We start from the raw sequence: 19396 nt of genomic DNA, 5'->3' as shown, positions 1-19396 counted from the left end.
CTGATCGGCAGTTGATGAACTCATGGTTTTGGTTTTCATGTTAGAAGAAGAGACGCTCTTCTCGTCTCTGCAGACTTTTATCTGATGTTGAACTCTGAACTCTGTTCACAGTTTTCAGCCACGTAACTCAGTTATTACAACGAGACCTGAAGCCTCCACGCTGATTCAAACTGACAACTAAACTTTATTTACATCCTCAGATAAAGACGACGAAACACTCCTGAAATACTGCTGTCGCCCTGCAGAGGTGTGTGTGTGTGTGTGTGTGTGTGTGTGTGTGTGTGTGTCAGACTGATAAGCACACAGTTAGCCCTACTTTTCCTGGACTCTGCTAATAGGATTCCCCCAACACCTCCTCCACCTCCTCCTCCTCCACCCCCCCTCCCAGCATGCACTGCTTCATCCACCAACACACACACACACACACACACACACACACACACACACACTTATGAAACCACACGTATGCAGACACATGTTCCGACACACACACTCTCATGCAGCAGCTGTAACCTTACCTGTGTGTCCTGGTGTCCTCGCCGCTGCAGCGCCGTCCCCTGAGTTGCCGTGGTAACCTCCTTCTCGTCTCTCTCTCTCCTCTCTCTCTCTCTGTTCTACAGTCAGCTCGTTCTGCCGTCCCTCGCCCTCCTCTTTCTGAACACTTGTTGTCTGCAGCAGAGCAGCTCATCGTGGATTTACTGACTCCACTCCTCCGGCTCCTCCTCTTCCTCCTCCTCTTCCTCCTCCTCACCCCTCCTTCTTCTCCTCTGCTTCCGATCTCTATCAATCAGCTGACGTCCCCGCCCCCGTCTTCTAGGCAGCCCGCCAGCCAATCCTGTCCTGCGCTGCCTGCAGACCTGCAGGCTCCTTCAGCCAATGAGGAGCAGCTCTGACAGATGGCAGGGCAGCATGCAGCTTATCAGAGGGCTGGGGGGGCGGTGGGGTGGGGGGGGGGGGGGTGGAGAGAGGGGGGAGGGGTCAGGGGTTCAGGTGAGCGGGTCAGACCTGTCCAGTATCAGGACACTGGAACTGCTTTAAAGAACAGTGCGCAGTATTACACTCCAGATAAATAAATCAAACATTCAACTCTTCTGACCACACCCACAAACGTGATGTCATTATAGTGTGGTTGCAGGTCAGCTGAGTGTCTGTGGTTAGGTCACATGTCTGTATAAAAGAAGTGCACAAAGCCTCCAGGCCAGAAAAGTGAAACCTGCATTCTTTCTAATCTCCAGCAGGGGGCGACTCCTCTGGCTGCACATAGCAGTCTGACTGTAAACTAATGGGAAAATAAGTCACTTGTCAGCTGATTTATGAGTTCAGTAAACAGTTTCCTGATGAGTTCATCAATCTCTAGTTTTAAGTCTTCAACACAGCTGATGTTCCTGTGGTAAATTATGGTCCCTTTAAAATATCTCACTGTGATTATTTTGACCGATATTTCAATTGTTATATGATCTGCAATATTAGAGGAAAGGATAATAATTATCATTATTCTCATTTTCACTGAAAAACACATTAAACTGCCTCATGACATGATTTTTCTCATTAAAAAAAACATTAAAATGGTAAAGGAGTGAGTTTTTGCAGGACATCTCTGCAGCACAATATTTAATTTAAAATAGCATTTTAACTCATATTTTGCTTTTAATAAATATTGCTTCTCCTGCGATTTGAAAATTGCGTTAGGCCATATTGCAACTTCAATAAAATTTTGATTAACTGTGCAGCTCTAGTCCCGTTTAAAGTAAAACAGACCATAAAGCAGATAATTTACCAACTGACTGACACAAACCAGTGAGTGATGTCACATCCAGTCTATAACGTGTCATAACAGCAGCACAGAGAGGAAGAGGAACGAACGTGCTGATAATAAACCAAATGTGTTCTCACCAGTTTCAGTGCAGCAGCTTCTTCTTCTTCTTCTTCTGTTTCAGAAAATGCCTGTTGAACAGCTGCTGGATGTTTCTGTGATGCATTCGTTCTTCTGATCGATGAAAATCAAACTGATCTCTGCTCAGACGATGGAAAACTTTGTGTTTGTCGTCTTTGCGGTGTTGTTAGCGTTGTGTTGATTGTCACGTCTATTTTGGATCTGTCATCACATCTGTTCTCTCCTCTCACGGTTTTTTTTTATTGGTAAATACCAACATGAATTAAAACCTGCAGTGTTTCAGCCTCTCCGGGCCTCAGTCTGCTTCAGTCAGATGATTTTTGGATCGTCTCAAACATTTTCTCCAGCAGCAGATTAAAACTAATAATCCAACAATCACTCCCTCTCTCTCCCCCCTCATCTGCAGTTATCTAATAAACTAATAAAGATATAAAAACGTCCCAGAAATATTTAAATCACAGACACAGAGAGGTGGGTGAGGCAGTGGGAGGGGCTGCAGATCGACCTGAAACTGAAACTGAACTGAAACTTTTTCAAAATAAAAGTTTGAGATGAATTCTGAGAACAGAACCTGATCATAAACTGTGCAGGTCACCAGCTGACTTAAGACTTGTTATAAATCAGCAAACAGCCAAACTTTTATCTTCAACTTTTACAAAATGTGTTTGCTGAGAGGAAACTGGAGCGAGCAACAGATCAGAGTGAAGCAGAGGGAGTTTTACATCTGGAACAGATGATGTGTTTAACAGATTTCCTGTTTGACTGATGAATATGTGACACATCTGAGTGTCAAACATCAACATCTGAACATTCAGTCCTCTTTGTTTTAAACACTGTGCAGCTCTTTAATGTAAAAAACAGTGGAAACCTTTTATGTGGATCAAATATCGTTCCTATACGAGTGCTGTTTAAAGGGACAGTTCATCCAAAATGACCTGCACTGTTATTTATCCATCTGCAGAGTTTTGGAGAAATCAGCTGTAGAGATGTCTGACTTCTCTGAAGAAATCAAGACCTGGTTCCTCAAGATAATCCTCAGACCTCGTTGTGAGCAGTTTCACAGAGGAACTACTTTATTTCTGCCGTAGAATCTACTGGAACTACTTTCTGTCTACTAGAAATAAAGCAGTTCCTGCATGAAACTGCTCACAGTGAGGTCTGAGGTTTACCTGGAGTGACCAGGTCATGATTTTGGAAAGAGACGCTGGTTTTAAATTTCTTAAATGTAATTTTGTCTCTTCACTTGGAGCTTTGATTAAAGCTCAAAAGATTTTCCAGATTTGAAATGAGGCTGTGACATTCTTCATTTTGAGAACAGCTGGTATACAGTATAAAGAAAAACAAATCATGTGTTTATATTGATCACTTTGACACAGACAGACGTGATCAATACAGGAAGTTTCCACTGTATTTTATTTATTTTTTTAATTGTAAATTTATATTTTATATTTATGATTATGGTTCTTACCTTTGCAGCACAGTTTTTTTCTCTTAATGTTTCATATTATGCACCTTATACCAGACAATATTAGACATTTTCACTGTTTGTGAAAAGCAACAAACTGATTTCAGGTTCTGGTTCATGTGAATCTGAAGAGGACTGAACCGGACTGAAGAGGACTGAAGAGAACTGAAGAGGACTGAAGAGAACTGAACCGGACTGAAGAGGACTGAAGAGAACTGAACTGGACTGAAGAGGACTGAACCGGATTGAAGCAGAGATCAATGGATTTACCTCAAACCCTTGTGTTTTATGACGGCTCATAAATTCCAAACATGTTCTTCATAATAACCTCTGAAACCCACCAAGCCTACACACACACACACACACACACACACACACACACACACACACACACACACACACACACACACACAGGTGTGTGTTCTGTGCAGAATATTTACAGCTGAAGAGCAAACATCCATCAGTCTCCTGCTGAACCACCTTCACATCCATATGGATTCTGTGTGTGTGTGTGTGTGTGTGTGTGTGTGTGTGTGTGTGTGTGTGTGTGTGTGTGTGTGTGTGTGTGTGTGTGTGTGTGGTGCAGTACCTCAGTCACAGGAGGCGGAGTCACACAGGACGGCTGCCAACAGGAAGTCTGAGAGGACAGAAGAAGATCAGATCAACTTAAAGAAACACAAACTGTTTCCTCTGTGATTTCAGAAACTTTTCTTCTTCTTCTCTTATTAATGAGGCTGAAAATCACAGGTTTCATTACGATACGATTTATATCAATACTTTGGACAACAATACAATACTTGCTGATATTGAGGATATGATTTGATTAAATTCAGGGATCTGTGATTGATATCAGATGATCTTTTTACTGTTTCTTTCTCCTGAAGTGTTTTTAACTGATCGTTTGAAGATTATTTAAAATATCAAGTATCAAGTATGGATGAGAAAAGGTTAGGAAGGAAAAGGAAAATCAATATATTGATCCAGTTTGTACTTATTAAGAGTGTGTAACGTGTCCTACTGAAGGAATAAAGTGATTGAGTTTATGTCTCGTCCCTGATGGACTTTATTTAGACACACAGAGGCAGCAGAGATTAATAAGTTCATCCATTTTTAATCACCTATTCAATTAATCACCAACTATTTTGATAATTGATTAACCAGTCTGAGTCTTTTTTTAAGATTAAAAAGTCTAAATTCTCTGATTTCTTAAATGTGAATATTTGTCTGACAGTAAACTGATCTGATTGGTCTTCATCCTGCTTCACTCCTCATCTTCAAACACTCCTCTGTGTCGTACTTTCACTTTTATTTTAGAGTTTTGTGTAGTTTTGACTGACTTTGACCCCCAGCTGAACTTTTCATTTACAAACAAAACATATTTTTATGATTTTTTTTAATTCTGGTGTTTTGTTCTCCCTGGAACAGGTTGCCTTCAATTTTTAATCAATTACACAAAAAATATTCCAACTCTCTTTTACAATTTTCATTTGGTCCTGCAAGTTCACTGCAAAAATATAAAATATCACAACATGCAGCACAGTTTTCTGGAAAAGTTGTGGTGAAATCAGGTATTTTAAGCTGCAACAATCACAAAAAAAAAAAACATGAAATCCTGGAGCAACTACTTTCTTCATATATTATTAAAATTAGATTGAAATCATCAATTAATTTCATTTTCAGTGAACAGACCAGTTATTTTCTTTGTTGTTTTGTCTCTAAAATGTCAGAAAACAGTAGAAGAGTTTCTGTCTCTGTCTTCCAATGTTTTGTTCTGTTCAGCCAAAAGTCCAAATTAAATTAAAATGATATAAAACAGAAAAAAAACGGCATCTGAGAAGCTAGAAACACAGACTGATTGTAGGTTTCCTGATAAATTATTTAAATCTATAATTGATCATCATTGATTTTGTGGAACAAACCAGGAAAAGAAATCAAATAGAAACATCAGACAGTTTTTGAGAGGCATATAGATAACTTTATCAACAACAATAATAATAATGATGATGACTGTAGGGTTGATCAATGAGGAAGCGAGTGGATTTATGGTATATATTGATTATTTATGGATTAATATAGATCAGGATCACGGGTAGGACTGGACGAGAATGTTGTTTCTTCCTGCTGCTTTTCAGACATCAAATGTTAATTTATGTTTTTCATTTTAAGTCTGTTCATTATTTATTGTTTGTTTCTGTTTTGTTTTGTCTACATATACATCTAGTTTTAATTAAATGTTCATCAAATGAAAATTATTAACAATAAATGTTAAAAAAAAAATCTATCTGAGAACATCATTTTAGCCCCTGATGATAATTTGTTTTTTTTTTAACCAACTGACAAAATGTCGAGCTGAGAAAAATATCAATAGACGGATCAATACAGAAAATAAACATGCTGTCCTCTGACTGGATGGGAGACTGGGGGCAGTTGTAACACACTAAATTCCTCCAATCAGAAACAAGCTAGAGTGATGACACTCCTCCTGCACATGCTCAGTAGGACTCTCTCTCTCTCTGCCTCGTCTGACCTCTTGCATGAAATTTATTTATGACACCACAGTCTCTTCCTTATAGAAATGAAAGTAAATCAAAATGATCATGAATTGGTGGACATACATGTTTCTCATATCAAATGATGACTCATGTCTTTCAAGTTTTCTGTTACAACAGTCCCCGGTCTCCCCTACACATTAATTATAAAAAACAAAGACACAAATACAAACAGTTGTAACTAAAATGCTTTAATCTCTGTAGTTACTGTGAATCCTCGGCAGTCATGTGATGTGATGTGATGTGATGTGATGTGATGTGATGTGATGTGACCTCTCTCTCACTGTCATAAACTGTCCTGTCATTTTAAAGGTTGCTCGACCTTCCACATCCCTGATCCTGATCCTGATCCTGACTGATGATGAGGAGGAGGATCATTTGATCGCTTATTTTCACAGTTTGATCCATGAAACAAAAGTAAAAATATCAAACATGACCGTACGTACTTTATTTCAGAGAAACGAGGCGGGTGTGTTTGACAAAAAGAGCCGTTTCTGCTGATTTTGAGCCTCAGACGCCCGCTGCTCTCTGGAGCCGCTGCACGCCTGAACTCCTTTCAGAAATGTGTTGGTTTTACGCTATCCTTGGTTCCTCTCCACATTAAACACGGTCTCATGTCTAACTCTGACTCTTTTATAAATCGCAGGGCAATGGTTTTCAATACGGCGTGTATATATTCGACCAACAAGCTCTGCCTCTGCTGAAATGTCGACTTTTCCAAGAGAGTCGCGTTGCTGCTGGCCACCGCTCAGCAGGGTGGACAGACAATCGTTAACAGATGACGGGCTGTAAAAGTGGACATCTTACTCAAAGAAAAGGACGTTTGCTGGAATAATATGCATGCCGAAATAATGAGGAGATGCTACTGCATCATAAAATACCTTCAATTACATACAGATGTTTAAAAAATGTAGCTAATATGAAAATTAATGTAAAATTAGATGTTTTTCAAAGGAGTTTCGCGTGTCGTCCACTTACCTCCAGGAGGGGATAGGATGTAGCGGGGCTCGCAGCTTTCTAACGACCCGTGCAGCCCCGCAGCAGCACGGGGGAGGACTCTGAGTCAGCCGGTGGGTCCATTGAACGGTCACGGTGTCGGTACCGAGCGGACTGACGGTTCCACAGAGGCAGAGTAACGGCTCGGTAAGTTACGTTACATGCCGGCAGAGGTCAAAGTGCAGCTGGAGGTGAACCGTCCCCTCACTCCGCCTCTTCTTCTTCTTTTTCTGTCGCTTCTGCTTCTCTTTTCTTTATTTTTTAAGCGGCTGCTTGACATTAGTTTACGTTCTCCACGGTGACTTCAACTTCCGCATCGTTTAGGTGACGTAACGGCGACGTAGGAAGACGTCAGACCGGACCAACCAGAAGTCACACACAAAAACAAAAAGGTACCACAATCAGAGAGGTACGGAAGCCTAGAGCTGCCAACATGATGGAATTAAAAAGATACTAAAGTCGTTATTGTAAGAAACTTTATTGAGTCGGTATCCCAAAATAATGAAAAAGTTTTATTTCCAACTTATTTTGAACACCAAGTCAGTATTTTGGGGAATCTTCAAATTAATTTAAGATTTTGAGAACATTTTCCTCAAACTTTATAATATTATGAGATGAAGTTTTCATTTTAGGAGGAAAAGTGAAATAATCTGAACTCAGCGTCCTCTTACTAACATTCATCCTGTGTTCTCTTGGTATTTTCCAGAGCAACATGCTGATGGAAGCTCCACAGATAATAAATTGACCTTGAGTTAAGATTATTTTGTCATATAATCATGACTTTTAAAACATCATTACTTTTATTGAAGCCCATTTCCACCTAAAAAGATCATTTAAATCATTATGATGAGAAACTTTCTCAAAATACTAACTCATTTTTAGAAAGTGTCTCATCATTGATTTATAGGGTGAATTTCTTTATTTGTTTGTTTGTTTGTTTGTTTGTTTGTCAGAAATGGGCTTCCATATTTTATCTTGTAAAATTATTCTGTCCTCACAACATTACAACTTTCTGTGGTTGAAAGTTCCAGTAAAACTGATGAGTCATTCTTAAATTTAGATTATTTTGTGAAAAAATAAAACTCAATCATTAAATATTAAATTACAAATGTATCTTAGAATATAACATGTCTTTCTCGTAAAACTAGAACCTCTAACAGGTTCTCTTAATATTACAATTATTCTACAGTTGAAAGCTCCAGAAAAAAGTGTATTCATTAAAGTACAATCGTATCTTGTAATTAATAACTTTACCTCATATTATTATATATTTTTGTTGGCAGCACCAGTAAAAAACAAAATAACTCATGATTTCTCTCACAGAGCCTCTAATATTCTGTCAAACCTTTTCAGTCATCTGTTCACACTAAAATAAATTTGGTCTGCTTTACTTGATTTTTTTTCTAATTTTCTAAATAAAATGTTAATTTATGTTTTTGATGTTTTTAATAACTGTATCAAATATTTTGTTTCTTTTAAGATAACTACACGAAAAAGAACTAATTCACAATAAAGTGATAAAAATTCTCACCATCATGGATCATTATTATAAGAATCAGCGGCTCATAATTCAGACTTTCTTTAACTTTAGTATTTTTGTGTTGATGAAAGAAGAAATAAAACAACTGAACTGAACTTAAAGAAGAGTTTGATGCAGGTTCACACTGAAGGACGGAAACTGCAGTTTCAGGTCGTAAACAGCAGGTGGCAGCAACTTCTCACCTCTGACGTCACCCTGCAGAACCACAAATCCTCTCGAAAAATCCTGTTTGAAATATTTTAACATCAAAATTATAATCAGTATTAATCAGCAAATAAATGATGATGAATTGATTGGAGATCAAATGACTCAGCAGTTTATAAAGTCATTAAAATGAGCTGCACTTTGACCAGCCAGAATATTAAAGTGCTGAAACAGGTTTCTGTAGTTTTTACTGTAAAATAAAGAAAAACAAACAAACAAAAATGATCATAGCTTCAGTCTTGTCTCTAACAGCCTCTTATTCTTCCACTGCAGGAGAGAAAAGTCCAGACCAGAAACAAGAACCCAGTTCAGGATGCATTTAATGACATGAATTTGTAGATTCATTTATGATGTTTTTATTTCTGTTTGCAGACTGAAATTAATTCTAAATTCCTTCTGAACTGTGGAGGAAAAATCTCCAATCAGAGAGCGTGAAGTGAAGCAGCAGGACATGGACACTCAAACGTCCTGATTGTTATCAGCTCGTCTCCTCTCGACGAGGACAAACACAAAGACACAGAGACAGACATGAAACTGGACCTGCGGTTTCTCCCCAGGACACACTGAGCTCCACCCAGACGAGCAGAATAAAGCTTCAGTTACTCAGTTACTTTCAGTGGTGGAATGTAACTGGGTATTTACAGCAGAGTGTTTTTTACAGTGTGGTATCAGGACTGAGGCCTTGAACACATCATCACCAGTTATCTTCCATGTATTTATTATTTATATTTCAGATTAATGAGAAATAAAATAACTAATTAACGTTCTGTTATCAGACGTGGAACAAACAGTTTGTGTTTATCAGTTATTTCTGTTCTGTGATGAAGTAAACAAGTAAACAAACTGGGTCTGAGCTGCTGCAGATCAACCCTCACCCTATATGTGTATATATATATATATATATATATATATATATATATATATATATATATATATATATATATATATATATATATACATATATATATATAGTATATATCATATATTTAACTTAAACAAACAAACAACTTAACTCTCCACATTATTCTTGAAATACAAAATATTCAGAACCAAAAAAAACCTCCTCTCATTTTTTTCCTTCATAGAAATATGAATGATTACATAATAATAGTAGAAACGTGTTCCTCCACACCAGAACAAAAACTCCACTCCAAAACAACAGCAGGTGTTTCCTCACATGATGAATCATCTCCAGCTCTCTGTCAGAACTGTGAGAATATTTCTTCAGGAGAATTTTATTTATATTTTTTCACGTTTGTCTTCAGTAGAAATCACGGTCAGGTGAGGTAAAGAAGTGAAAGACAACAGAAACAACACAGTTAAAACAGAATGAGGACAAATTCAGCAGCCTGTCTCCATGAAAAAAGAGATTAAAAAAAAAAAAAAAAGCCAACAGGTGTGTCCTTGAAGCCCCGCCCCCTGCGAGGCTTTAATTGGGAGGAACAGGTGAGGTGAGGGACAGACCAGAGCAGGAGACACCGTGGGACCAGTGACCGGACAGCTGTCCTCTGAGTTCTGAGTATTTTATGAAATAAAACCGATAATGTTGCTGAATGAGACACACCTCCACCTGCAGCTGTCTGAGTACAGCTTCGAGCGGCGCTTTGACGAGAGAGGAGCGATCGAGTGGATGCAGGCGAACTGGTGAGTTTATGTTTTATTCTGAAGTTTGATTTAAATGATATTAAACTATTATGTGACTGAGAAAGTCCTGCTGAGAGTTTAAACTTCACCAAACCGCCAGGAACCGCAGAAACATTCACAAGTCTCTTCAATGGAGAAGCTCCGCTCCGAACTACATTCAAATATCTATCACTTTTTAACTTCTCATATGATTCTTAAGACTGTTTGCCGTTCAAAATATAAATGAAGGCAGTTTCTATAGAATTGTAGTCCAGTGTTTGTTTCGGCACACACCCTGCACCCGTTTCAATGTTCAGTCACCAGAACCGGTTCTCTCGATACTAAAACTGCTCCAGTGTGATCAATCAGAACGAGGAGGACGGCGGTGATGGTCCACTCAAACATGTTCTGGATTTGTTGGAATAAACTTAAATAAAATAAATGTATTGTTATTTTGTTTATGCCGAACAGAGAAGCTGATGTTACTTACTTAGAAAATAATTAAACTTCTGTATTCAGGTGTATGTAATTTAAAGAAAAGCCAGCGAAGCTTACATTTGAAAATTTGTGAATGGGGTTTGGTGAAGCTTCTCTCTACAAAGGAGCGGCACAGATTTAGTTCAAACATTAAAATGAGAAATTTTCAGGATTGCAACGAGCTGAAGGAATGTTTAAAATGTTATATAAATCTAGTGGAGGCTACAGGTGTATCCCAGGTGAGTCACCGCTGCAGTGATGTCACTCCTTCCGGTATTTGCGGTATTTTGGTGTAGGTTATTTAATTTAAATCAGGTTGTTCCGGTTAAAGATTTCCACTTACAGAGATGATGAAATGTTAAAATATGTGCCGGAAACTCAAATGGAAAAATTCCTCAAAGTCTCAGTTTAGAGTGACATGGGATTTTTTTTTAATTATTTATTTATTTGTATTTTTTTTTTTTTTTGGATTCTTGATCATGTTATAAAATTAGATCACTCTGTTTACCAGTAACTATAATTTTAAAAGAACTATTTTATTAGAATATGTTGATATTTAGTATAATTTTTCTATTTTAATTTAATTTAATCTCTATTTCTACATTCCTATTTTAATTTAATTATTATTACTTAATTTTCCTACTAAAGCAAATTGAAGGTACATAACAGCACATGTAGAGGTGTGTGTGTGTGTGTGTGTGTGTGTGTGTGTGTGTGTGTGTGTGTGTGTGTGTGTAGTTTTTGTTGTTGCTAAGTGACGGTGTGAATCTCAGGTGATGTTTCTGAAGCAAAACTAGAGATGAAAACCTCAAACTAATCAAATAAAACTAATAATTCATATTAATACACATGAAACTGTTAAATTTAATTCAGTGTTGTGTTTAGATACTAACTTTAAAATCAGTTTAAATTGTCATTTTTGTGTATTAATGTCAATATTTGAACTGCAGAACAGATTATATGTTTGATATTTTTTCTTCATTGTAATTTTAAAGAGTGAATTCAAACCATGACACTGACGACACATGAAGTTCATGTTTTCAGTGATGTTGCATCGTGTTACTGTTTCATTTGGTTTGTGTTTTTATTTCACAGCAAGAAAGAACATTTAGCTCTTTTTGTTTTACCTGACAAACATGTTAAAGTCTTTGTGTGTGTTTTCTCTGCAGGAGTAAATCTTTTGTGTTCAGCGCTCTGTACGCCGCCCTGGTGTTCGGAGGTCAGCACTACATGAAGCCTCGACCCAGAATGAACCTGCGGCGGCCGCTCGTCCTGTGGTCACTGAGCCTCGCCGTCTTCAGGTAACAACATACCTTTAACACGTAAAACTTACTGTGACCACGTTCATCACATCAAACTCTGAGAGTTGAATTCAAACTTCTACTTTATTTTCTGAGTCACATTTTGTACAGTTTGAGTTGGTTACTGACGATAACATTACATTTATAGTCAGTTCTTATTTTGGCCTGAAATATTCCTGCTGTTTAAACTGGTATCAGAGTTTTGAACAGTTTGTGAAAGTTTCCAGATAAAGTTTGAGTTACCATAGTAACCCTTCTGAGGAGATGATGCTGTCTTTGTGCAGAAGACACTTACTGACCCTCCTGATTTCTGGAAACTTCCTGGACAGAAAGATTCCCATTGAAGGAAAGCTTTAAAGGAAAGGAAGGTGCATTTTGTAAAACCTGTCATGTCAGTTTTCTTTTAGGGGCAAAAAATTCATGAAAGCAAACAGAATATTAGTTTAGTTCTGCGGAAACATTTTTCTGTGATTTTTCTGTAAGGAACGAATTATTCTGGGTTCTTTCTGCCTTCTTGAATTGATGTGTTCCTGTTATTCTGTCCACCCTGTGCAGTCTACCAGATAATCAAACAAAAGTTAGAAACTCTCATCTTCAGTCTCAAGTGTTTCAAATCGTTTCCTTGGAGACGGTGGCGTGGCGCCATTTAAGCATCCAGGTCTCCGTGGTAACCAGCAGCGTGCTGTGTTGTGATTTATGAGAACAATAAGAGTTCCTGAGGAACAGTTTGATCCAACAGGAACCTGGAGACTTTACTCGCACATGCCGTCTCCATGGTGATGAGCTGTCCGTCACGCACGTGACAGTAATTTCAGCTCAGGTGTGATGAGGTGTCGGTTCACCTGTCGACGCAGAGCTTCTGTCAACATGGACGACCTGAAACATGAAGCTGCTGTCTGAACACCTGACGCCGTCATCAAACTGCTCGTCTCATCATCAAGTTTTTGTTTTGTTTTTTTGTTTTTATGGATCCAAAAAATCCAAGTGAAGATGTGATGTGCTTCCAGTTTGTAAGTCCAGTCTGAACCGTGGCACAGAAACGGGTTTTATTATTTTATTCTGTCAGCTCTAAGCTTTGTTCCTCTGCTTTGCATTGTGGGTAATGTAGGCTTTGAATCGTACGATGAGAATTTGTCCTCAGCAGGTCAGTTAACGTCCCGACGGTGATAAATGATCCACAAGTCAGTTGAGTTTTGTTTTTATTGTCCAGCAGCAGGTTTAGTTTCCAACGGACGCTGAAGAGACGTCTCTGATTGGTCGACGTCTGCTGACTGAGCAGGTCAAAGAGATGTGTTTAAATCCCAAACAAAGTCAGCTGACAGCTGAAAACTGAGACGTGAGAGCTGGTTTTACCATCAATCTCAAAATCAAAGTTTGTCCTGCAGGTTAATCTAAAGGTTGATCCTGTACGGTGGCCATTTTAGGACATCTCAGTCTAAACCGTCAGACTCGTGCTGCATTCAAGTCCTGTGGAAGGAATCATAATTGCCTGTTTCCGACCTGTAAACAAAGTTCACATCAACAAACAAATCCTGTTTACAACAAAGAAGCTTAACGAAATACAGGTGCCTGAGAGTACAGTGGTGGAAAGTAACTGAATACTTTTGCTGAAGTACTGTACTTGAGTTCTTAAGTACTTTTATTTTATTCTTTGTTCTACATGAGAAAAATACTGTACTTTGTACTTCACTACATTTATCTGACAGCAGTTAATTTACAAATGAAACTGTTGACTGACATGTTTCTGTTGTCTGATGTTTGTTCTTCTTCTTCTGTGTTTTTTTTTTGTCTGCAGTATCATCGGAGCGATCCGGACCGGATCCTACATGTTTCACATCCTGAGCAGCAGCGGCTTCAGACGCTCCATCTGTGACCAGAGCTTCTACAACGGACCCGTCAGCAAGTTCTGGGCGTACGCCTTCGTCCTGAGCAAAGCTCCAGAGCTCGGTCAGTTCATATTCAATATATATCATCATCTATACCAGTGTCCCCGCCCTGGTCCTCAGGGTCCTGGGCCCCGTTTCCCAGAGCCTTCGTAGCGCTACGTGCGTCGTAAGTTGTATGTTAAGGTCTCCCTTAAAGTCGTCCCAACTCTGGGAAACAGCCCGTAACCTTAAGAGAGACCTTAAAATACAACTAACGACGCACGTAGCGCTACGAAGGGGCCCTGCATGTTTTAGATGTTTCTGCTCCAACATACCTGATTCACATCATCAGGTGGTTGTCAGGCGTCTGCAGAGGCCTGATGACGAGCTGATCATGTGGGAAACACTGATCTATACAGTGTGAGTTATTATAAACATGTTGTTAGGTAACAGACTGTGATCCACAGGTGAACCAGACTTCAGGTCTGACAGTTTTCTGATGCTGTTAAATGTTTGTGAACGCAGCATGAAAACAGGCCGATCCCTCCAGTTGTTATAAACACAAATTCTGATTTAAAATTTTAAAAAATCTTTAAATCATCCAGTTAGTCTCGGTTTAGCCAGGCTTAAAACGAGGCTCATCTGTTGCACGTCACATTTTGACTCAAAAACTGACGTCAAGAGAAAAGTTTGGTCTCATCTTGAACTGGATCACCTGCAGATTAATTCCAGACCTCACATCTTCTGATGTTCAGAAAAACATGGTTGTGATAATTCTTAACTGTTGTTGTTCCTAATTAAACCCTGGTTTGTGTCTGTCAGGCGACACGGCGTTCATCGTGCTGAGGAAACAGAAGCTGCTCTTCCTGCACTGGTACCATCACATCACCGTGCTGCTCTACTCCTGGTACTCCTACAAAGACATGGTGGCCGGCGGCGGCTGGTTCATGACCATGAACTACGCCGTGCACGCGCTCATGTACAGCTACTACGCCGCACGCGCCGCCGGCCTGCGCGTGCCGCGGCCCTTCGCCGTGCTCATCACCAGCGCTCAGATCAGTCAGATGGCGATGGGGCTGACGGTGAGCGGGTTGGTGTACCGCTGGATGCAGCACGGAGACTGTCCGTCTCGCCTCGACAACATCACCTGGGCCGCACTCATGTACCTCAGCTACCTGCTGCTCTTCTCCAACTTCTTCTACAAGACGTACCTGCGCCGCCATGGCAACGGCAAGACCAACAAGACAGAGTAGAGACCAGGGGCATTGTGGGAGATTCATCTTCTGATGACTGATGCCGACACTTGACGACAGAAACTTCAAACGTTTTTCACTCCTGAAATCACAAGAATTTAATTTTTTCTTCAGTTCAGGAAGAAAAATTTCGACCTTCTGTTTGTTTGATCACGAGCTTCAGACTGACGCTTTATTCTACACCTTCAACCGTTTCTTACAACTTCCTGAAATGAACTGATGTCAGACTAAAGATCAAACAGTTAGTGTTCCTGTTTCAGGGAAAATGGAGACGTTTTCCTGTGATGTCACAGAGAAAAAACAGGTCAAAGAAAAACTGAAGACTGAATAAATTTAGATCTGTGAAAGAAATCGGTCAACATTTTCCTGAAAGACGGCGTCACCTTATCGTTTTAACTTGAATACTGAATGACATCATTTGAAATTCAATTTATCAGTATTTGCTCTGAAACTGTATTTTATCTTCACTGAAAAACTTTGCCATCCGAATCTTAAGATTTAACTTCAGACGTCATAATTCAAACCCAGATCACTGAGGAAAAAGCAGTCGGGTGCAGATGGACAGAACAGCTGACGTGTGCTGGATATTTCAAGTCCTTCAGGCTGTTTGAGTTTAGTTTCTGGTCTGTTGCAAAGTGCATGAATCCTTCAGGTCCAGAGGTCAGTGGGAGTGAAGGAAACGTCAAAATCGTAGGTGCCAATTGGTCGGTGAATCACATGACTTTTGTCTCAGCGACCGACTGTGTGTGAAAAAAAGAAAACTGAAACTGAACTGCAAGAAAACATGAATTCTGAAACGTGGATGGGAAGTTTGTTCAACGAGGATCTAATACACTTTCAGAGCAAATTAATGCAATTTTACATTTATGATGCAATAAAGTTCAGTTTGAAGTTTATTGTAATTCAGTTCCAAACTAATTTATCAGTACAGAAGAATATTATTCATTTTTCAGTGTTTTTAAAGTTAAATCATAAATAATGAAAATTCAGTTTCTGCCTGTTAGTTATTAGATGATTAGGAAAAGATTGTAAACATGGCAACACACACACACACACACACACACACACATTCCTGCAGCCGCTCCCATCCTGCTCCAACTCATTTAACTGGTTTCACCTCAACACACCTCCATTCATGTGTGTGAGGAGCCAATCAGGACGCAGCAGACGTTTTACCTCACCAGGTGTTTGAGTCTTTTTTTTTTTTTTTTTCTTACCTGAGATGATTTAAAGCTCCACAGATCCAGAGAGGAAAAAAAACCTCACTGCAGTTTACAGAGTGAACTCTGAACGTCTCATTTTGTCAAATCTGATCGTCGCAGTTTATCATAATAATTAAACATGAAGTTTATATGTTGAAATAATAATAATGATGTTAAACTCGTCATGTTTTAATGTGATTCTGATTAGTTTTTCTGACATGGCAACATCAGTCGTCTGTAAACTGTCAGATTTTTCTGTTGAACCTGAGATGAAGTCGTGTTTAATAACTGAAAAACATCCTTCAGAGTTTTGGTTTGATTTTGTTTTTCACATGACGTCTGACCAGCAGATCCTCAGGTTTCTGTGCTGTGTTTCATGTGATAATTGATGAACTGTTGCCGTGTTGGACGAATCGTTTGACGTCTGCACTGATTTCCTGTTTTTAATGTTTTTCGTTTGTCGTCTGAAGTTTCTGCTGCTGAGATGTGAGACGCTGCAGTTACAGTCACACTGACTTTTATACACGAGAATATTTAAAAATCATCCGTCTGTTCATTGAAAACCTCACAGCTGAGAAACAGAAGGACATCTGTCTATTTATTGATTTGTTATTATTTATTTGACATATGATGGCAGCCAATCGGTGGCCGGAGAGTCTCGTCCTTTCACTTCCACTAAATGTTGAAAATGAATCACACGTAAATCACCAGGTGAATATTTATGATTTTGTACGTTGTATTTTGCACCGAGTCCGTTTTACTTAAAGAAAGTTGTTCCTCACAAACATGATTGATCTTGAATCTTCATGACGTCACAGAGAAACTGACGATGATGATTTTCTGTCTGAACAAACTGAACTCATTTTATGATTCTGCTGTTTGTTGCTTCGATGAATGAATGAGAAACATGTCAAGATCTTCAGGTTTAAAATCTTATTTATTGAATAAAGAAGCTGTTTTTACATCTGTGCTCCTGTTTTTCTATTTGAAATGTTTTTGATGCTGCAGCACTAAAACCAGCAGATGATGAAGACGTTTTTGGCACCATTTTAATTCACAATGATGAAATCTGCATATTGAAATGTAAAAGACAAAATACAGTTTGTGTAAAAATGTTAAATATCAGAGGTAAACATGTAAAAGACTGAAAGCTCAGATTTTTAAGTAACTTTGCATCAGAAACAATAAGTTGTCTGATCTCTTCCACATGTAAGAAACAACTTAAATTGTTTAATAAAGTTTGTATGAAACCTGAAACATTTTCAGTCAAACTTCAAAAGACAAACACACGAAAGATAAAATCTTTTTCATGTCCACATGAACATTTTGCATCATATAAATCTGTTTTTCTCCTTTTGGTGAAGCAACAACAAGCTGCTTGATTTAACATGAAGACATAATTAAATAACTGTAACATGCAGCACTTTAACAAACAGCCTTGAGATGATCAAATGAATAAATACAGAAAAGACAAATGTTCAGCGACGGAGCAGCTTGTGTTCATTTGACAGGATTGAAATATTAAAACAAACTTTAATCTGAACGGAAAACACAGAAAATATGTTTAACCACCAAAATGTTCTGTGAGGTAAATGAATGGAGTTTGGTTGGTTTGTACAGAGTGATATTTGTCTCATATAACGGTGGTTTCCTGTCAGAAAGGTCTGTCTGACAGAAAGTGTGTGTGTGTGTGTGTGTCAGGGTTGTTTCTGCTCCATCTCCTTCCAGCTCTTCCACAGCAGCAGATCTCGACTCTTCCCCAGAGCAACGACGCAACGAGGCAACTTCAACCCGTTAAACTGACCCACGCCGTCATCACGGCCCATCGCCAGCAACATGGTGACGTTACCTAGCAACCAGCAACACAGACAGTCAACCAGCAACACAGACAGTCAACCAGCAACACAGACAGGTGTGTATGTGTGTTTGTGTACCTGTGCGATATGACGTCAGCTCCTTCCCACTCAGGCTGTTGGCGATGTTGCTAACGGCGACGGCGGCGTGCAGTCCGGCGTGATACGCCATCTTTGGTTCGTTGACGTTGGCGCAGTCGCCCACAGCGAAGACGTTGGAGAAACCTTCAACCTGCAGGTGATCGTTGACCTTCAGAGCTCCGTTATCAGCCAGACAGCCGGCTGTCAGCACAAACAGATCAATAATGCTGATCAATCACTGATCTGCTCATCTGTTAATCTGACCTCTGACCTCCAGAGCTGCACTGCTTACCCAGAATGCACTGCTGATGAAACTGAGGCTGTTTGTTTGCACAAACATATAAAACATCTGTTAACAAACAGCTGTTTTTTCATGTAAAAAAAACAAACCATCTGTATTGGCTGACAGTTTGATTGACAGGTCTGACAGCCAATGACAGTCTGTGACACGTTAAAGAGGAAACACTGTTCATATTTCATGTTTATAAAAGGAGTTTTGTCCTGATGGTGGCGCTGGAGGGACGATCAGAGAGCAGATCTAATGATGAGACGTCTCACTCTGAACCAAAATGATGAACCAGGAAAAATAAAGAAACACTGACAACTAGAGGCCACAACTTCAAACTGCACCCCACAGGTTTGAAGACGAGAACCTGAACTGAATGGTGACGGAATGTAACTAAGTAGATTTACTCAAGTACTCTACTTAAGCACAAAACCTGAGATATTTTCTACCTGTGTTTTTCACATCACTACATTCATCTGACAGCTTTAATTAATTTACTAATGAAGATTTTTAGACACAAACGATGTGAACAGTTGATCCAATCTGAGGTTTTTTAATCATACATTAAACGACGCAGGTCAAATCATTAGTCCATTAATCAATTAATCATGAATTATGACCAAAGATTTGCGGTTTTTCCTCTGAATGACTGTAATAACTGTCACGTTTGTAATAATGTTGAAGTTTGGACTCCGGCTCAGTGTGACGGCAGATTTTTCACAAATCAAACAATCAATCGATTAATGGAGAAAATGATCAGCAAAAAGCAACTAAAAACACAGACAAGCAATGAAATGAATTGTTAAA

The 19396-nt window shown here is 39.1% G+C and overlaps 3 protein-coding genes across 6 annotated transcripts in view; 1 reads left to right on the top strand and 2 right to left on the bottom strand.

Moving 5' to 3' along the window:
- The window catches only part of psda (pleckstrin and Sec7 domain containing a), a 60606-nt gene extending 56614 nt beyond the window's left edge, over window positions 1–3992 (bottom strand). Inside the window, exon 1 of one of the 2 annotated variants that reach the window (XM_084736424.1) lies at window positions 3949–3992. The gene's annotated coding sequence lies outside the window, so the exon portion shown is untranslated. Of the gene's footprint in view, window positions 1–518; window positions 873–3948 lie in introns of those variants that run through there. The other variant, XM_084736423.1, reaches the window with a different exon arrangement.
- A 6093-nt stretch (window positions 3993–10085) lies between these two features.
- On the top strand, window positions 10086–15302 carry LOC146314970 (very long chain fatty acid elongase 6-like). Its single transcript, XM_084735634.1, has 4 exons — window positions 10086–10292; window positions 11918–12049; window positions 13845–13996; window positions 14737–15302. The coding sequence occupies exons 1-4, from the start codon at window positions 10192–10194 to the stop codon at window positions 15165–15167; spliced, it is 816 nt and encodes a 271-aa protein (XP_084591760.1). The 5' UTR covers window positions 10086–10191; the 3' UTR covers window positions 15168–15302.
- A 2735-nt stretch (window positions 15303–18037) lies between these two features.
- Window positions 18038–19396, bottom strand: part of aifm2 (AIF family member 2, ferroptosis suppressor) — a 6954-nt gene continuing 5595 nt past the window's right edge. For all 3 annotated transcript variants that reach the window (XM_084736611.1, XM_084736615.1, XM_084736614.1), the window contains 2 exons: window positions 18304–18504; window positions 18038–18218 (listed from right to left, as the gene is read on the bottom strand). In XM_084736611.1, the coding sequence (XP_084592737.1) occupies window positions 18067–18218; window positions 18304–18504 (353 nt within the window). In that variant the 3' untranslated portion in view covers window positions 18038–18066. The remainder of the gene's footprint in view (window positions 18219–18303; window positions 18505–19396) is intronic.

This window comes from Lutjanus erythropterus, chromosome 14 (assembly GCF_056507025.1).
Source record: "Lutjanus erythropterus isolate fLutEry1 chromosome 14, fLutEry1.hap2, whole genome shotgun sequence".
NCBI classification, from domain to species: Eukaryota; Metazoa; Chordata; class Actinopteri; order Lutjaniformes; family Lutjanidae; genus Lutjanus; species Lutjanus erythropterus.
Note: the sequence above shows the minus strand (reverse complement) of the source record. Positions and strands in the feature narration are given on the sequence as shown.